The sequence below is a fragment of the Danio rerio genome, chromosome 12 (genome assembly GCF_049306965.1).
Source record: "Danio rerio strain Tuebingen ecotype United States chromosome 12, GRCz12tu, whole genome shotgun sequence".
Taxonomy (NCBI): Eukaryota; Metazoa; Chordata; class Actinopteri; order Cypriniformes; family Danionidae; genus Danio; species Danio rerio.
This window is the reverse complement of record NC_133187.1, coordinates 18,060,779-18,080,000: the sequence shown is the minus strand read 5'-3', so window position 1 is coordinate 18,080,000 and position 19,222 is coordinate 18,060,779. Positions and strand designations below refer to the sequence as shown.

At 42.7% G+C, this 19,222-nt stretch overlaps 1 protein-coding gene across 4 annotated transcripts in view; it reads right to left on the bottom strand.

Moving 5' to 3' along the window:
• Nucleotides 1-2,604: 2,604 nt before the first annotated feature.
• The window catches only part of kif20bb (kinesin family member 20Bb), a 33,668-nt gene continuing 17,050 nt past the window's right edge, over nucleotides 2,605-19,222 (bottom strand). The window contains exons 25-31 of one of the 4 annotated variants that reach the window (XM_073918315.1): nucleotides 17,066-17,218; nucleotides 16,737-16,931; nucleotides 14,552-14,626; nucleotides 14,297-14,435; nucleotides 14,053-14,189; nucleotides 9,084-9,849; nucleotides 2,605-3,043 (exon numbers count right to left, since the gene is read on the bottom strand). In XM_073918315.1, the coding sequence (XP_073774416.1) occupies nucleotides 9,766-9,849; nucleotides 14,053-14,189; nucleotides 14,297-14,435; nucleotides 14,552-14,626; nucleotides 16,737-16,931; nucleotides 17,066-17,218 (783 nt within the window). In that variant the 3' untranslated portion in view covers nucleotides 2,605-3,043; nucleotides 9,084-9,765. Of the gene's footprint in view, nucleotides 3,044-9,083; nucleotides 9,850-14,052; nucleotides 14,190-14,296; nucleotides 14,436-14,551; nucleotides 14,627-16,736; nucleotides 16,932-17,065; nucleotides 17,219-19,222 lie in introns of those variants that run through there. The other 3 variants (XM_003199582.7, XM_073918316.1, XM_009306554.5) reach the window with 3 other exon arrangements.

The window sequence follows — 19,222 nt, the reverse complement described above, 5'->3', positions numbered from 1 at the left end:
GAGAAACCAATTAAGCTAATAAAATTGAGGAAAGATGACTTCACGTTTATTTTAAGAAAATTGAGTATCTTTATTAATCTTTCACATGTTTTTTGCTAAAAAATATAAATATGAGTAAACTGTGGTGGATTTGCTTAAATTATAAAAGCACATTCCACTAATAATATTAAAATCGTCATCTAACACTCAAAAGATTAGTAATTTTCACACGATTCATTCAAATGTTTTTTGCAAAAAAAGTCAAGTTTTCAAACTACTTAAAAACAACATGTGCAAAACTGTTACAACTATTTTTTTTTAAGTAAATAGCTCATAAGATTTTTTCTGCTACAATGTCCTCCCATTTAACAGACCTCTTTGTCCAAAGCAACTTACAACTAGGGAAGCATTCAGTGATTCAACAAGAAGAGGCAATACACAAAAGAGCCCCTTTCACACATACAGACCTTTCCGGAAAATTACCGGAAATTTTCCAGAAAGGTCTATATGTGTGAACAGGCCCTTTTTGAAAATACCGTTAAATTCAATCCAGCTATTTTCCGGAAAGAGAAGTTGTAACATTACTGGTAATTTGCCGGAATGCTGCGCTGTGTGAACGCAGAAGGAAGATTGCAGGAAAGAGCTTGTGCACGTCTAGAACGCGCTGTCGTGAGACGTCTACTTTAGCCAATCAGAACAGTCACACGTCTGCGTGGTTTATCAAAAAAAAAGCTTTTGAATATTTTTCCAGATGCATTTAGCTGCTAGATGTTAGTCAGATGTTTTCTATGCTCCTTCTTAATGCCAACTGTGTAAATAATTATCGATTAGATGCTTATGATAAATCGTTGTTTGTTTACCTTCAAGCTCTGCTTCCAGTTGCTTGACGTTTCGCACGTGCCCATCAAGCACACATATCATGTACATCTCGACATGCAAAAGTGTTACTCTTTATGTTTTCATCGAAGTTGTTCACAAAATTGATCCATTCACAGAATTTGTAATGTAGTCAATTGTTTACAAATACAGGCCCATTTCCATTCATTTTCTGGTTAATGATGTCAGAATTTACCGGTATTTTAGAATGGATGTTAATGGTCTTTTCTGGAAACTTTCCGTGATGTCCTCGCCTGTGTAAACAGCACTTTTTAAAAATTACTGGTAGTCGTTTTCCCAGAGATGGGTTGCGGCTGGAAGGGCATCCGCTGTGTAAAAACGTGCTGGTTAAATTGCTGTTTTTTCCGCTGTGGCGAACCCAGATTAATAAAGGGAGTAAGCCAAAAGAAAATGAATGAATGAAAAAGTCGTTCTGTAAATTTTCTGCGTGAAAGGGGCTAAGAAGTGCTCTATATAGAAATGAGCTTTTTGTGCACAGAGAATTTAGTGCTAGAGTGCCTTTTTGGGTTTCTACGAGTGGTTTGTCAAGTCCACACATCTGTGTGAAGCACGCTTCATAGATGCATTACTTACTTATCAAAGTGCGCCATAGCACTGCAATCTTAATCAAACTCTTGAGATAGACAAGAAAGCCATGATGAGGTAGGAAAATGCTGAGGGTGATTGCACCAGAACAATCCTCTTGCAGTCAAATAAGAATCAACTTTCTACAATTTTTCATTTTTTCCCATTAACCAACAAGTCACAGTGCTTCCTCAAGTTTAACGCGTCATTATACATACCACTCATCTTGTTTTTCTGCCGTTTCCATTGTCACATCCAGCCACTGGGCATCTGCTATAGTTCTTGTCAGCACAGTAAGAGAGCAGGGGACCAAAGAATAATAAGGTGTCTGAAATTGTCTTTGTTCAAACGCCTTTATTATAATCAGATTTTATTAAGGTGGATGTGAATAACTATCTTACTGAATTTGTGTTATGCATTAGCCAGCACTTTTAAATTTGATTGGAGTCCAGGTGTTCTGGCAAACATTTGACCATGGCAGTTGGTATCTCTTTCCCAGAGATGAGTTGCGTAAAAATGTGCTGGATAAGTTGGCGGTTCATTCCGCTGTGGCGACCCTGGATTAATAAAGGGATTAAGCCAAAAAGAAAATGAATGGTTGGTATTTCTAATTTGCTTAAGAGCAGACTCTTACAGCTCCCGAATTTTTTTTTTTTTTAACTCCGAGCCTTCAATTTTTATCAACTGTAAATGGTTTCTGTGTTGGTAAGTCATTTTTCATTCAGTGTTTATGATGGCTGTTATATCAATATTATTTATCATTTCTATAACGACTGAACAACACAAAACCACAGTAAAACAACTTAAACAACTAAATGCAAAGGTCTTAAAGGTGCCATATACTGCACTGGTTCAATAAGTGAAATTGTTCTCTGATTATACATAGATATATTGTTTAGGTGAGAAAATAATGATGGTTTTATATGCTCATTTACTACTTAATAAAATACCCCTAAAATCGGAAGGTCCATATTGACCATATTTGGATCAACTGTGAATATTAATGAGCTCCGCTGCAAAAAAAAAAAAACAGACATTAATCTACGGAGTGAATAAAAGGAGCTATCTAACATAAACCCATTAGAATACCAGTAACCTATTTTGCTGACGAGATGTTGTGGATAAATATTGAATTATAATTAAACTCAACAAAAGAGACTGATAGAGATGCTTGGTGTTTTATTTTTAAGCCATAATATCAAAGAAAACATGTGAGATTGAACATTTAAATACTAATGCAACGTAACTGATTTATTTGAGATTTCATACTTGGAAGTCAAATTTTGAGAATTTGTACAGACATCCATGTTGGCCATATCATTTAGCCCTGTCATGGTATTAGCTTTTCCTACCATGTAAATCAAAGATTACAGGTTTCCAGCTTTCTTTAGAATCTTGTTTAGTACAAAAAAGAAAAAAAAAATAATAAAAAACAAACATCTGGAACAATTTCAGAGTGAATAAATTTTCATTATTGGCTAAATGATCCCTTTAACAGCAGAAACAAACCTCTAGAAGTTAAATAAGGACACCACACTTTTATAACCCAATGCCAAAAGCCAACTTGCAAATGTAAGCATCGTTCGAGGTTACAGAAGTAACCCTTCGTTCCCCGAGGAGGGGAACGGAAGTGCCATAAAGTGGATTGATTGAATCCACGAATGGGAGATTCGGATCAAAAGCTGCTTGTCTGGAGAGTATTGAACGGGCCAATAAATGAAAATGAATTGGCAGCGTAAGCTTGCGCAGGTGTGCTGCATCGCCAATTATCCCAGCATATAAGCACACCTGAAGCCAGCAAACGCTATCCTTTTAAGCTGAAGAGACTTTCAAACAGCTAAGGGACAGTCATTATGGCGACGGAGTATGGCACTTCCGTTCCCCTCCTCGGGGAACGAAGGGTTACTTCTGTAACCTCGGACGTTCCCCTTCGGTTGGGGAACTTCAGTGCCATAAAGTGGATTGAATCCACGAATGGGAGAAGTATGGAAAGCGCCATAATGACTGCACCTTACCAACGCCCCCGATGAGGGGATAGTCAAGCAAGCGTGACGCACCCACATCATGGGAGGCGCGGTCCTCCAACGTGTCCCTGGCCCTAATTTATCCTACTTCGACAGAAGTCTTACGGATTTAGATATATTTTTTAGGAAGTCGTGAGCATCTATATAATTCTAGGAAAATACGACAGTACGTTGGGAAGCGTGCAATCCCGATAGGAAGGACGCTGCGGAGACCATCCGTTGCCCAAGGGGGGATAGATGGCAGGATTACATATGGACTAGCCCTAAAAAGGGGGAGTACGCATAGCAAAAGAGTGGTTAGCGGAGAGGGAAGACACGGGTCTGCCCAGGGGGGGGACTTAACCGTGGCGGAATAAGCATATGGGATCGCCTAGTGGGGATCACGCATAGCAGGCACCTATATCCAAAACGCGGGCTGACCAGCGGGCAGACCTACAACGTAGTGGGCAAGCAAGTGACTCCTCCGCTGAGTCAGAGCTGGGGGCCATGGAGGAATCTGCAGGGCTCACCTGACGGGGAACTTTACTGACAGATAAAAGGGCGCACGTATCTCCATGTTAGGGAAAATGGCGCAGCAAGCGTGTCTCAACACCCTACCGAGTTGTTTCCTCAATCACCAAAGGGTTACCTAATACCCTTTAGGAAACCGGCTCCACTCGCAGATTGTAAAACCTTGCAAATGTGTAGGGTGTCGCCCAGCCCGCAGCTCTACAGATGTCTGTTAGAGAGGCGCCGCGTGCACGCGCCCAAGAGGATGCAACGCTCTGAGTGGAGTGTGCACGCACTCCCGGGGGACACGGCTGACCTAGACTCAAATAAGCGAGTGAAATGGCATCCACAATCCAGTGGGATAATCTTTGTTTCGATACGGCACTTCCCTGCTGCCGACCGCCATAACAGACAAAGAGCTGCTCAGATGATCTACAATTCTGAGTACGGTCCACATAAATGCGCAGAGGGCGAACTGGACAAAGTAAAGAAAGGGCTGGGTCTGCCTCCTCCGGGGGCAGCGCTTGCAGGTTCACTACCTGATCTCTAAAGGGGGTGGTAGGAACCTTGGGCACATAACCCGGGCGGGGTCTCAGGATGACGTGAGAGTAATCCGGCCCGAATTCCAGGCACGAGTCACTGACCAAAAATGCCTCCAGGTCCCCGACCCTCTTGATGGAGGCCAACGCAACCAGCAGAGCTGTCTTCAGGGACAGAAATCTTAGAGATACTGATTCGAGAGGCTCAAAGGGATCGGCTCGCAAACTCGTGAGAACGAGGGCGAGATCCCAAGAGGGCATGAGAGGGGGGCGAGATGGATTAATTCGATGAGGTTATGCTTTCCCACGGTGCCGCCAGCTACCGCGTTATGATAAGCGGAGATGGCGGCCACGTAAACCTTGAGAGTGGAGGGCGACAGCCTGCTGTCCAACTTCTCTTGAAGGAAAGGGAGCACAACACTAATCTGGCAGTTTCGGGGATCTTCTCTGCGAGAGACGCACCATTCAGTGAATAGACTCCACTTCAGGGCGTAGGCGCGCCTCGTGGAGGGGGCTCTAGCCTGAGTGATGGTATTAACCACCGCAGTCGGTAGGTTACCTAAGTCTTCCTCGCGTCTAAGGACCACACGTGGAGGTTCCAAAGATTGGGGCGAGGGTGCCAGATGGTGCCCTGTCCCTGAGAGAGTAGGTCCTCTTTCAAAGGGATCCGTCAGGGGATGGCCGTCGCGAGGAGTGAGAGCTCTGATATCCAGGTCCGGTTGGGCCAAAGGGGCGCAACTAGCAGAACCTGTTCCTCGTCCTCCCTGACCTTGCACAGTAACTGCGCGAGCAGGCTCACTGGTGGAAACGCATACTTGCGCATGCCCCGAGGCCAGCTGTGGGCCAGTGCATCCATGCCGAGAGAGCCCTCGGTCAGGGAAAAAAACAACTGGTAATGAGCGTTCTCGGGGGAAGCAAACAGATCGATCTGGGCCTCCCTGAATCGCACCCATATCAGCTGGACAGACTCGGGGTGGAGTCTCCATTCTCCAGGGCGTAACAGCTGTCGTGAGAGCGCATCGGCTGCACGATTGAGCGTGCCTGGAACGTGAATGGCACGCAGCGATTTCAGCCGCGGGTGACTCCAGAGGAGCAGACGGCGGGCGAGCTGAGACATGCGGCGAGAGCGCATACCCCCCATGCGGTTGATATACGCCGCCGCCATACTGTCCGTCCTGACCAGCACGTGTTGCCGCTCCAGCACCGGAAAAAAGCGGTGGAGAGCGAGGAACACTGCCAACAGCTCTAGGCGATTGATATGCCAATGCAACTGGGCACCCTTCCACAGGTCCGCAGCCGCATGCCCGCGACACACGGCCCCCCAACCCGTGTTGGAAGCATCTGTTGAAACAACAACATGGCTGGATGCCTGCCCTAGAGGCACACCGGCCTGTAGGAACGAGGGGTCGTTCCAAGGGCTGAGGGCGCGGCGACACAGCGCAGTAACAGGGACCCGGTGTGTGCCCGTGTGCCATGCGCGTCTTGGGACCCGATCGTGAAGCCAGTGCTGAAGTGGTCTCATATGAAGCAATCCGAGCGGCGTGACGGCAGCTGCGGATGCCATATGCCCCAGGAGCCTCTGAAAGAACTTCAGTGGAACCACTAGTTTGCTGTCAAGCTCCCTCAGACAGTTCAGCAACAGGTGAGCGCGTTCCTCGGAGAGGTGCACTACCATGGCGATCGAGTCCAGCTCCATCCCGAGAAAAGAGATCCTCTGCACGGGGGCGAGTTTGCTCTTTTCTCGGTTGACCTGAAGCCCCAGGAGGTGGAGATGCCGAAGCACCTTGTCCCTGCGCACAATCAATTGCTCCCGCGAGTGGGCTAAAATCAGCCAGTCGTCGAGATAATTGAGTATGCGGATGCCCGCGAGCCGAAGGGGCACCCTCCGCAAGTTTGGTGAAGACTCGCGGAGACAGAGAGAGCCCGAAGGGGAGGACCTTGTACTGCCACGCTCGACCCTCGAATGCAAACCGCAGAAATTGGCGGTGGCGTGGAAGAATGGAGACATGGAAATACGCGTCCTACAGGTCTATGGCTGCAAACCAATCCCGAGGACGAACGCATTGGAGAATGCGCCTCTGCGTGAGCATTCTGAACGGCAGCTTGTGCAGACAGCGGTTCAAAACGCGCAGATCTAGGATTGGTCGTGACCCACCGCTCTTTTTGGGTAGGATGAAGTATGGGCTGTAAAACCCACTCTCCATCTCGGCTGGAGGAACCGGCTCGATTGCACCCTTCGCCAGGAGGGCAGCAATCTCCTCTCGCAAGACAGGGGCGGACAGGGGGTTGACCCTGAAGAAATACACGCCCGTGAACTTGGGGGGCCGTTTCGCGAACTGAATCGCGTAACCGAGTCTGATTGTGCGTATGAACCACCGCGAGGGGCTGGCCCGCGCTAACCAGGCAGGCAGAGCCCTCGCTAATGGAGTCATCGCTACAATCGCTGACGTACCAGCGGTGGGGCAGCGCGGAGTGGGTGTGCTGATCCGGGAAGCACGAGGGTCCCGCGGAAGAGCTGGAGGAGAGCGACTCGCTCTGGCTCCGCACCCTGACTCTGGAGAGGGGGCTGGAGGGCTGAGGGAAGGGAGACCGTCCCCCCAGCGCTCGTGAGCCACTGGTGAAGCGCGTAGAATCTGCGAGCCGGAAGGCAGCGCGTCCCGGACTGGCAGAATTCGTGCTGTCACATCCGGGGAAGGGGAAAAGTGCTCTTTTATTGATGTTTTGGTGGCACTGAAAAGTACAGTTGTAATCGGGGCCCCGCCCTCCAGCGGGGAAAGAGCAAGTTTCCTCTTCTCCGGATGGCCTGTCTCAGGGACGCTTCGCGGTCTGTTTGCCGGACTTAACGGTGCCCTGGGCAGGGGGGGCTACCTGCTTTCGAGGTGTACGCCACGCCCGCTTGGCCGGAGGCGGGGGCGGGGCAGCACTCTTTGGCGGGCGCCCTTGGCGAGGAGCAGCGGAGGTGGATGGCTCGGCGGGCGGAGCGGGCTTACGGCCACGCCGATAGATGACATTGCCCATCGCATCCGACTGCTCTTTCACCGCCTTGAATTCCTGGGTGAATTCACCGACGGTGGTGTCGCCGAACAGGCCAGCCTGGGATATGGGCGAGTCAAGAAAGCGAACTTTGTCAACATCGCGCATATCGGCCAGGTTTAGCCAGAGGTGGCGTTCCTGAACCACAAGTGTGGACATCGTCCTTCCCAGCGCACACGCGGCGGACTTAGTAGTCCGAAGAGCATAGTCGGTCGCTTGGGTTAGACCCGCCCTTGTGCAGCTCGGCCAGCGCCTGCGCAGACAACCTACAGGCTTTGGACAGGAGGCGGGGCAAACCCCGCCACGTAGAGGCGCCGCGCAGACAAAGATTGACCGCGATAGCGCGCTCCACTGACGGGATCGCTTATACCCCCTGGCAGCTCCGCCGTCAAGGGCGGTGAGGGCGGAGGGACACGCAGCACGGGAAGAGAAAGGTGCCCTCCAAGACTGCGTGAGCCTACTGTGCACTTCCGGGAAGAAGGGGACGAGAGGCTTCGAAGGCTTTGCCTTCTGGTCCTCTACGTAGCACCCATCTAGTCGGTCCGGCCGCGGAGCTGGGGGATAAACCAGCTCCAACCCCACGGCCGAAGCACCCCAGGAAAGCACGGCTAACATGTCCGCTTCAGGATCCGATTTGAAGGCGCTCACCTGCCCGGAGGGGGCGAGCAGGTCCGGATCTTCGTCGGACAGTGAAAGCCTACCCTCCGATGCCGCGGAGGACATCTGATCTCCGGTGTCAGCGAGTTTGAGAGCTACCATCTGGTTAGACGGATCACTCCCACTACCCGAAGCTTGGATGGAGCGCCGTGAGGAGCGAGAGGTCCGCGAGCCCGTGGGCGGCGGATTATCTCCCACTGGAACCCTCAGATCTGCCCGAGCGCCTGCTGCTTTTTTAGAACAGGAGGCAACTGGGGTGGCTCGCTCTCTTACGAAAGTTAGCCGCGATCTTAGCTGTGCAATGGTCATGGCATCGCAATGACGACATGAACCGCCCGTGAGCACCGCATTAACATGCTGGACCCCCAAACATGCAATGCAGTGATCGTGTCCATCATCCGGAGCCAGGAAACCCCCGCATCCAGAAACGCACAGTCGGAGCGCCATCCTGAAAAGGACGTGCTGCACGACTGTGTTGCTCTTTTAGGAAAGTTGCAACAATACGCACCGCTCTGGAGGACCGGACCCAAAGAACCGCAGGCAAGGGAGAAACCCAGCTCGACCGTCTGCCGCCGCGAAAACCCACTCTGGACCGGGAGACACTCGTTCCCTCTGAAGTGCTGAACAGCAAGAGGAACCCTCATCGACTCACTCAGAAAGGATCTGAAGCGAAAAGGATAGCGTTTGCTGGCTTCAGGTGTGCTTATATGCTGGGATAATTGGCGATGCAGCACACCTGCGCAAGCTTACGCTGCCAATTCATTTTCATTCATTGGCCCGTTCAAGACTCTCCAGAAAAGCAGCTTCTGATCCGAATCTCCCATTCGTGGATTCAATCAATCCACTTTATGGCACTGAAGTTCCCCAACCGAAGGGGAACCATAGTTACAGCAGTGATGACATGATCAAAAAAAAAAAAGTGTGTTTTCAATGTCACATTTATTTCACCTCAGAAAGTGATGTGTGTATTAGTGCAGTTGTGACCTCAGTGCAGAGATCAAAAGGTGCGGGTAAAATGTATTACTTACTCTTCTCTGATGACAGCCACCCTCCATTTACTGACAGCAGAAATAAATGACTATCATACAACAAGTTGACCCCAAACATTCATCTGGAACGTTCTCTTCATTCCCTTCACCTTGTTCGGAAGCTTTTTTATTTTTATTTATAAAATAAAAATATTTAATATCATTTTGTTTTTAGACTGAACAGATTGGTATTTTATACTATCTGAATAAAGTTTCCTTTTCCTCCAAAAATACTGTTTGTGGGGTTTCATGCTTTTCACTTGAATCTCTTAAGAATAAGAAATGTATCCCAAATGATATCTGCTTTGAGGCTTATTTTAGTGTAATTAATGTAAATCAGTCACTTTTTTATTTTTTTCTAATAACCACAGAAAATGAACAGCTGAATTTTAAGATTCTTTTAAACACTCAGGAGATACACACTTAAAATATTTACAAACACATCCAGTTTAAAACTGTTCTGCACTATTCAACAACATCCAACAAACTGTCAAACAATTTAGAATGGGGGAAAGTAGAAACACTTAAATTATACTTGGCCATCAAATGTTTGTATCATCTCTTGGCAGTTCTTGTTCTGAGTTTTCTCTTGATGATGAGATGATCGCTCTCTTTATCATCATCACTGCTTCCAATGATCTGTAAAATAGTTCAATGGATTTAATAGCTTGAAACTTTACACCATGTAATATTTTCAATGTTAATTATACAAATGATCAAGCATAAAGAGCAATGATTTAGCACCACAGTGCAACTGTATTCGAGAAATTAGCTAAATAATGACTTCCTTGATACATGTTAAAAAAAATATTTAAACACTGAAAAAAGTAAGACATAGTGACTTGTTAAAAATAATATCTGATTCAAGATTTCAGTTTTTAATGTTTAACTAGTAAACTTATAACAAAAGGTAATGACTGGTGTGTGTGTGTGTGTGTGTGTGTGTTTGTGTGTGTGTAAATATATATATTTAACAGATTACAAATATAAATTTTTTTCAGATTACAAATCTCACGGTTCAGTTCACATTATGTTTTTTTTGTCACAGATCGGACCATTTTTCGGATCAGCCAAAAAGGTAATTTGCTTTCCATTTATCCCAAAAACAGTACTGCAAGAAACTTTTGGTTTTACTAAACATAAGTATAACCTACAACCTGTATCTGTATTAAAAATAAAATGAAGAAATAATCAGCTGAACAAAAATAAATTGTAAAATATTTAGTACTAAGAAAAATGTCCTGTTACTACTGCTGTTGCTGATGATGCCAAATGTAGAAACCGTTCAGTTTAATGAATATGACAGTGATAAACATCAGTGGTTTTATCTAAACTATAAGCTGATATTCCAGTACTTCTGTCTTTTTGACTGTTTGTAACTTTAACTAACATAAAAGACTAAAGACTGAATCTCTTTAACAATCTTTGCATTGATCAAACATAGATTTGAATGCAGCGATTCGAGGATTAATAAACATATGCAAATCAACATCATTTATAATTTCTGTTGCGTGATTGTTGAGATCTCAATCTTTTAATGAATAATCATGCAGCTTACACTGAAGTTTTAATCAGCAGGTCAGGTGTGTTCCGAATCGTAGGTTGTGATCCATTACACTCCTAATATATATATACAGTGGTCGGCATAAATAAGAACACAGCATTTTAAAAATGAATATTTTTATTTATTTCTCAGTGAATAAAGGCAGTGTATTTTGGTGCATTTAAACTAAACTAATTTATTGAACAGATATATTTATTAAAATAATATTTTAGTCACCAAAAATATTAAGAAATAGAAAGAATACAATTAAATTCAAGCAAAATATTTTAAAAAATATATATAAATTACAACCTACAAAATTTCAACAATTTTTTTTTTTATTTGATTTGAATTTGTATTTAATGATTTTCTATTACATAAATTTGGCTGCACTAGTTTTGGGTCATTATCGTAAGCTATTTTGTGGGATAAGCTCCAGATTTGGCTTCAGTACTCGCTAATCTAATGTATATGTACAAAAATAATATTGTATAGCTTCCTATTAAAAGTTATTAATTTAAAAGACAGATTTATGAGTGGTGTACTTGTATATGCTAAGCACATACCACATACATACATACATAAATACGCGCGCGCACACACACACACACACACACACACACACACACACACACACACACACACACACACACACACACACACACACACACACACACACACAAGAGCTGTACGATTCTGGCTAAAACAAGAATTGCAAATTTTTTGCATAAAATAAAGATCACAATTTTCTCACGATTCTGTAAATGTAAAATAAAGGTTAATATGAGTAAGCTATTATAATTGTAATTTCTCAAACATACAGTAAAAAAAAACTATAATAATATTATGTGTAGGTCTACTGTTGGTAAAAATGCTACATTTTATATAGACTTAGAATGATGGACCTGAACAAACATAAACTGGTCCTGGTCATTAATGCACAGTAAAGTGATAACATCACAATACAACTATTCATAATTCTGATGTTGAATTATTATGTTTGAGACATATGCTTGCAATCTGTCATTGACAATAATATTGGACCAATTTTTTCTACTGGTAAAATTTGATTCCCTCTTGTATTTTATTAAACATTTATTCTCATGCACAACACTCTGTGTTCGCTATAAAAGAAAAACATATCAAATGCTTGTCGCAATCATGTATCCAAATGCTTGCCCAATTATGATTGGACATGATTTGAAAAGGCATACACCTGTCTATATAAGGTCACAGGGTTGACAGTGCATGTTAAAGCACAAACCAACCATGAAGACAAAGGAATTGTCTGTAGACCTCCTAGACAGGATTGTCTTGAGGCACAAGGCAGGGGAAGCCAGAGCCCAGACCTAAAACCTATTTAAAGAGCCCATATTATGGGTTTTTGAAAATTCCCCTCCATGTAGTGTGTAACACAGCTCTAACTGAAGTGAAGTATCCAGCTAAGGCTTAAATCTGTAAGAATACAGTGTTTAAAACGGTTGATTCATCTATAAAAGAGTCGACTCATAGTGCTTCAAACGAGTCGCCTTGATACCGACTCATTAGGTGTTTCGCCATGACGTACGAACGAAACCAAGTTATTCACGTGCACGCGCAAACCCGGGAGATTTCAAACCTGAGGCCCCGCCCTCTGACGCAGAAACCCAGACACACACACACACACACACCCACAAACACACGCACACCCACAAACAACACGCACACAAACATGCCGGTCGATTGAAGTCACACTGCAGATGGATATATTGAGTCTCTACCCAAAGATGAAACATCAGCATTATAACCAAGCAGTTGGAAACTTCTGGAAGCTACATGCTACAAAGAATACTTCATCTGAGTTTGTTAAAGGAAGGATCAGTAAAGAGTAACTGATGGACGTCAGGATGGGTTTCTTCCATTTCTCAAGTGTAAGTACGTGCGGTTAAAGTTGTTGCCTCGTTGACTCTAGCTTGCAAATGTATTTAGTTGTGATTTGTTACTTGTAACCGCGTGTACTGTATCAGGTTAACTGGATATTTTATCTTATCGCGTGCAAAGTCACGTTAAAAACGCGACGCGTGCTGTTTGTTTATGGAGCTCCGTGCTAGAGTTCTGCTCCCGCGATTTATTCGGAAATTTATTCCCGCGCCGCAGAAATCTGGCGCGGGGACAGCCGCGGGAATAAATTTCCGAATTAATCGCGGGAGCGGTCGGTAACGGGTTTAATTTGGGACGGGAGCGGGCTGTCTAGCAATATCACGGATATTGCTATGCGAATTAGAAAGAGAGAGTCTGCGTGGTGCTTGTGTGTGTGTTAGTGCGCACGCGCGCGTATGAGAGAGAGCGAGAGAGAGAGAGAGAGAGAGAGAGAGAGAGAGAGAGAGAGAGAGAGAGAGAGAGAGAGAGAGAGAGAGAGAGAGAGAGAGAGAGAGAGAGAGAGAGAGAGAGAGAGAGAGAGAGAGAGCGAACGAACGAACGAGCTTTGTGCTGTGTGTGTGTTTATACTGACAGCTTGGCTGTCTGGACTGTATACTGGGTGATTTTTTGGCGGCGGGCAGAAAACGGAGCGGGTTCTCAGGCTAAAACCTGGCGGGTGCGGGCGGAAGCGGGAGCGTTGTCATCCGGAGGTGTGTGTGTGTTTTTGTGTGTGTGTGGTATGGCGAGTACACGACTGTCTCCTTCGTTCGGTTATCCGTGGCACTATCCACTCGCCATAGTGTGGCAGCTAAACTCCATGTCTACACTATCGAGCGTGTATGAACTGTGATTACTTTTTAAATTGCTGATTAGCTATTGGCCATTTCCCTCTCTGACTGAAGGCAGTCGACCAATCGCGACAGACTGTCATCGGTCCAATCAGAGCAGATTAGCTTCGCGCTAAGGAGGGGTTTGGGAACAAATGAATCACTGGACGATTCATACAGGAGTCGCTGGGATAATTAGGTAAAAATAAATGCAGATTATAAGACCATGAAAGTGTTTTTTGACCTTGCATGCATATTAGACTGTTGTTGGAGACCCTTACAACCAGGATATGACCCTATTTCATGTATAATATGGGCTCTTTAACATCTCTGCAGAGATCTGAAAATGGCCGTACACTGTCGTTTCCCATCCAACCAGATAGAGCTTGAGAGGTACTGCAAAAAGGAACTGGCAAAAATTCCCAAAGACAGGTGTGCCAAGCTTGTGGCATCAAATTCAAAAAGACTTAAGGTTGTAATTGCTGCCAAATATGGTTTGAGCAAAGGCTGCGTATCTATTTAATTTTCCCCCATTTTTTTCTGGTTGATTCACTTACGAATAACAATACTTACAGGATAGGATGGTATGTCCATCGGAGATGAAACTTGAGTCTTGAAGAGCTTGCGTTTGGATCTCTTGGGCTTGTTGTTTTCAGATGCATTTAGTGGTTCGGGGGATTTAACATTCACCATGCTCATGATCTTCTTGGCTGAGGAAGAAGTTAGAAGTTTGGCCATGCTAAGATACAGTTTGAAACACTTTGGCAGAGAGCTCCAACCGATACCATTGGGTGTAAAATAAAGAGCTAGAACTGACCTTTGCTCCCAAAGAGGGTTGGAGAGCTCTGAATAAAGTCGCCAATCTTCTGCAGGGGTCCGTCTTTTTTACCTTTCAGGCTAGCGGGAGAGTCTTTTTGCTTTAATTGACTCATTTTTTTTCCTTGCACTGTGGGAGTCTGCAGAATGGTGCAGAAATGCAGAATGCTTGCTTAGTGCATTATTGAATAAACATTAGAGAGAAAGACAGGGAAAAAAAAAAATCAAAGGTACATTATTGGAAAAAAATAGCCACCTCAACAGATTGCATGTTAGCCCTGTTGTTCACCTTCAGTCTCCGGTTTTTACAGTTTTCTGACTCCACTGAGTTCTAGAACAAACACAAGCAGGTAGAACACAAGTTATACGGTGACGTTTTGGTCTTAGATGTATATGTAGGGAAATTAATGTAAAAGTACTTGAGCAATGTTTTAATGTTTTTCTTATGAGTTTTAAATGATATAAAACAGAAACATCACATTTACATTATTTAACTGCATTTGTTAATATAAACTAAGAATTACCTCAGAATAAAATGTCAACAATATCAGATTAATATTTCATTATAGTGTATACAGCGACATGTAAATAAGTGGGCGTGGCTAGTGTGCAGTGTTTGAGCTAGAGAAAGTCGTTGCTTGAGGGAAACACTGACTGAAGCACTCATAGTTAGACCAGGTCAGCAATCCAAGGTGAACTTTAACCTATGTTTTAGATAAACTATTGTTAATAACACACTTGAATCTGTGAGTGTAAGTAAGTACAGAATAACTCTGTGTACAATACACCTCAGTAAGTTAAACAGTCAGTTTATCCCAGCAATCATAACTAGGCATGGGACGATAACCGTTTTCAAGGTTTTAAAACCACCAACATTGTCTGCTGTACTGTTCCTATGATTCTATGTAAGTTTTTTATGTATGTTTTTTTTTTTTTTTTTTTTTTTTTTTAGGACAACAGTATCTCCAGCAGCTAATATCTCCAAATATGACAACTTTACAAGTTGTAAAGAAACCTGTATTTTTGTAACTAATGAAGATTTATTTTTGGCCTTTTTGCCTTTATTAGATAGAACAGTATTGAGACAGGAAGCACAGTTGGAGAGAGAAAGAGAGGGGGGTAGGGTAGAAAAATGTCCTCGATATATATATATATATATATTTATATATATATATATATTTTTTTTTTTTTTTATTTATTTATTTATTTGTTTTAATATATATGAAAAAAGGAATGACTTATTGATGTTGTCATCAATTATGCAGAGCTTAACTCAGTATCGATTAATATTTTCTTTCGATTTTTGCTACTAAGCAGCCTCTTGTTGGGCACTAGTGCCTGCCCCATGAGAAAAATATTCAGGGGTTGCTTTGTTACACTAATAAAAAATTAAATAAATAAATAAACAAACAAAATAAAAACGAAATCACATTACTTCTATTTAGGAACAAAGCATAAATTGCAGCCATGAAATTAGATGTCTGATTTTAATTTAGAGATGATTTTCAAATATCCGGGCTTCTTATAGCTGGGTAAACTTAGAGCATGGTGAATGTGAATTTAAATCCTGTTTGCTGAAATAAAAAAAGAAAACTCATTCATGGTGTTATCAAGGCTTTCAGAAAAAGGTAAAAGTGCAAGACTGATGACGGTAGCCAGAGGAGAGAATAACGTCAAATTTACTCTCTGCCCCATAGATGCTGCATTAGAAAGACCTTGCATAAGCGGTAATTCGTTTTTTGTAATTTGATGCAAAGATGATGTAATACATTCATAAATGCATATAAATGTTTGTATGTTTAAAAAAAAATCTAAATATTAAAAACTTTCAAGGATTTAAGATTATGATGACCGTTAAGCATGTCATAACCTGTGAAAAGGGTCCATTGTGAAAATCTAACATTTATGGGGAATTCAAAATCCTGATTGTAAGTTAACACTTCTCAAACAAGAAAAAGATAAAAGCATCAGCTCAGCCAAATGAGTTTGTTTAATATAGTACAGATGCACAATGTTTTGCAGATATTTTCAAAGTCTAATCCCTTTTTGCTGACTTTCTGACTACTCATTTTAAATCACTATAGAGTGCAATATTTTTTTTAACCTTCCCAGGTTCTGCAGGTTGCAATGTCCCAAATTTTGATTGCCAATCTTAAGCCAATTGTAATGCTTTGTTTTGGTTTAATTCAGAATTTTGGTTTAATCGCAGAGCCCAGGGGTTCAGAGCAAGTGCTCTGACTTGTCCTCCCCTGGTCCAAAGTGCAATATCTTGTTACCATGAAAAAAAATTACTCATACCATAAATTTTTCACATATCGCCCACCCCTAAAGCGTTAACGATAAAGGTTTATTAGTAGACATTACAGTTAAAGTGTAAATAATAAATTAACTCAAAACAAAGTTATGCCAACAAAATGTGTTTAGATGTGATTTTTGTATACCTCTATCTCAGTACTCTTTCTCTTTCTGGCTGTACGTCGGAGTTTGATCGTGACAGACTCTTCTTCGCCCGGTTTCCTGACATTCATTCGGTGAGGTTTTAGTGGCGTGAAGCTGATTTCTAGCTCAGGTTTGGGAAAACGCTCTTCCCTGAGACTCTTTGTAGAAAGTACAGAGGAGTCCTGTTCTGCTACCTGCTATGAGTGATCAACAAAACATTATGTACACATAGTAAACAATTACCATACTAACCAGAACTATTCAATTTTTTTATATGTGATAATACTTAGATTTAACTGCATGAATTTTGCATTAATATCACTATACTGACCTCTTGTGTTGGACTAACAGAGTCGCCTTCATTCTTTGTTTTCATGTTTGAGGTTTGTTTGAGTTTGTCAGCTTCCTGGGTATCAGAGTTGGGAGAAACAACTGAATCCTTTTGCAGTTTTAAAATGGTGTCTTGCTTCTTGACCAGCTGCTGCTTGAAGATTTGGTGTAAGAAATATACAGGAGAAGAAAAAATACAATAATTAAAAAACAAAACAAAGACAATGTATTCGTTTAAAGACCAACCTGCCTAGCCAATTTATTTAGATTATTTATAATATAATTTTCTTTTTTAGTGGTAGAAGTAGTGCCTGATAAACATTAATCATATTATGATAAGATGAACATCACTGGGCTTGCATTGCTATTTTTAACATGTACGGAATGACAAACTAATACAGTTTATTCTTATATTATAATTTTAATATATTATTACTTATTAATAATGTGTAGAAATTAATTCATTTTAAAGGTAAATAGGCTTGCCACACATATTACCTTTTGTGGTGTCACACCAAAAGCTTAGCAATGTGAACATGAAAAAGACCGTCCCCCTTAACTCCCCATCAATAGGTTTTAAACCTGCTTGCTGATGGTACCCACTGACTTCCATAACAGGGAAACAAGTCAATGGAAACAAGTCAATGGAAACAAGTCAACCAGTTTTTTTCAAAGTATCTTCTTTTGTGTTTGAAAGAAACTCTTGTGGGCACTGTTCAGTTCGACCTCCACAGTTTCCTTGGGTTTTCTGGTTTTGGATCAAAATTTAAATATTGTATTTAGCGTTTCTCAATTAATTACACTCTAATCTGGCACTGTGCATGTCAGAATGAATGTCCAAGCATTAAAACACAGCTCTCCACAAGTAAATGCACCATCAGTGACAACTAAAGTAGGGCATGCTTTCACATGAAAACAAAAGTGATGTCAGAGTGTGAGCAAACATTGTTCTGCATTTTTAATATTAACCAAAAAACAAAACTTAATGTAATCACTCTGCTATTGACTGAAGAGCCAAATATCTCATTAATGATTAACCTTCATTTAATTTTATACAGTGAAAATTTAATGCAGCATTGTTATTTGATATTTTTTTAGTTTATCTAACTGAAAAGTCGGTATTATTGCACACTAGGTTACACTGTACCTTTACATCACATTGTGCTCCATTGTGTTCTGCTTTTCCAAGCCAAAAAAAAAAAACATCTTGTATAAACTAGGGATGCATAATGTTTTGGCCAATAATTGGTAATGGCAGAAAAAAACAATTATCTGCACTAATGAACATCAGCCAATTATGTAAAAACAGTGAATGACCACAGCCAGCTGGATTCTGCCAATCAAAAGGTGACAGAAAAGCATGTCATACAGCAATTATTCTCTGTGCGTGAACACGATAACGCTGTCCTATTTGACCTTATACAATCATTGGTTATAAAATGCAGGATTGCAAATCTACTTTACTGAACAGCGAATGGCGCTGCATGGTGGTGCAGAGAGGTAGCACAATTCCCTTACAGCAAGAAAGTCACTGGTTCAAGCCCCGGATGGGTCAGTTGGCATTTCTGTGTGGAGTTTGCAGGTTTTCCCCGTGTTTGCATGAGTTTTCTCCGGGTGCTCCGGTTTCCCCCCAAAGCCCGGTGGTATAGGTGAATTGGGTAAACTAAATTGTACCGTAGTGTATGTGTAAATGAGTGTGTATGGATGTTTCCCAGTGATGGGTTGCGACTGGAAGGGCATCCGCTGCGTAAAAAAAAACATATGCTGGATAAGTTGGAGATTTATTCTGCAGTGGCGACCCCTGATAAATAAAGGGACTAAGCCGAAGGAAAATGAATGATGAATAAACTCTGAATGATTTGTTGAAATAAACATTCATTTATTCATTCATTTTCTTGTCGGCTTAGTCTCTTTATTAATCCGGGGTCACCACAGCGTAATGAACCACCAACTTGTACAGCACGTTTTTACGCATCGGATGCCCTTCCAGCCGTAAACCATCTCTGGGAAACATCCACACACACACACACACACACACATACACACACACACACTACGGACAATTTTGCCTACCCAATTCACCTATACTGCATGTCTTTGGACTGTGGGGGAAACCGGAGCACCTGGAGGAAACCCACACGAACGCAGGGAGAACAAA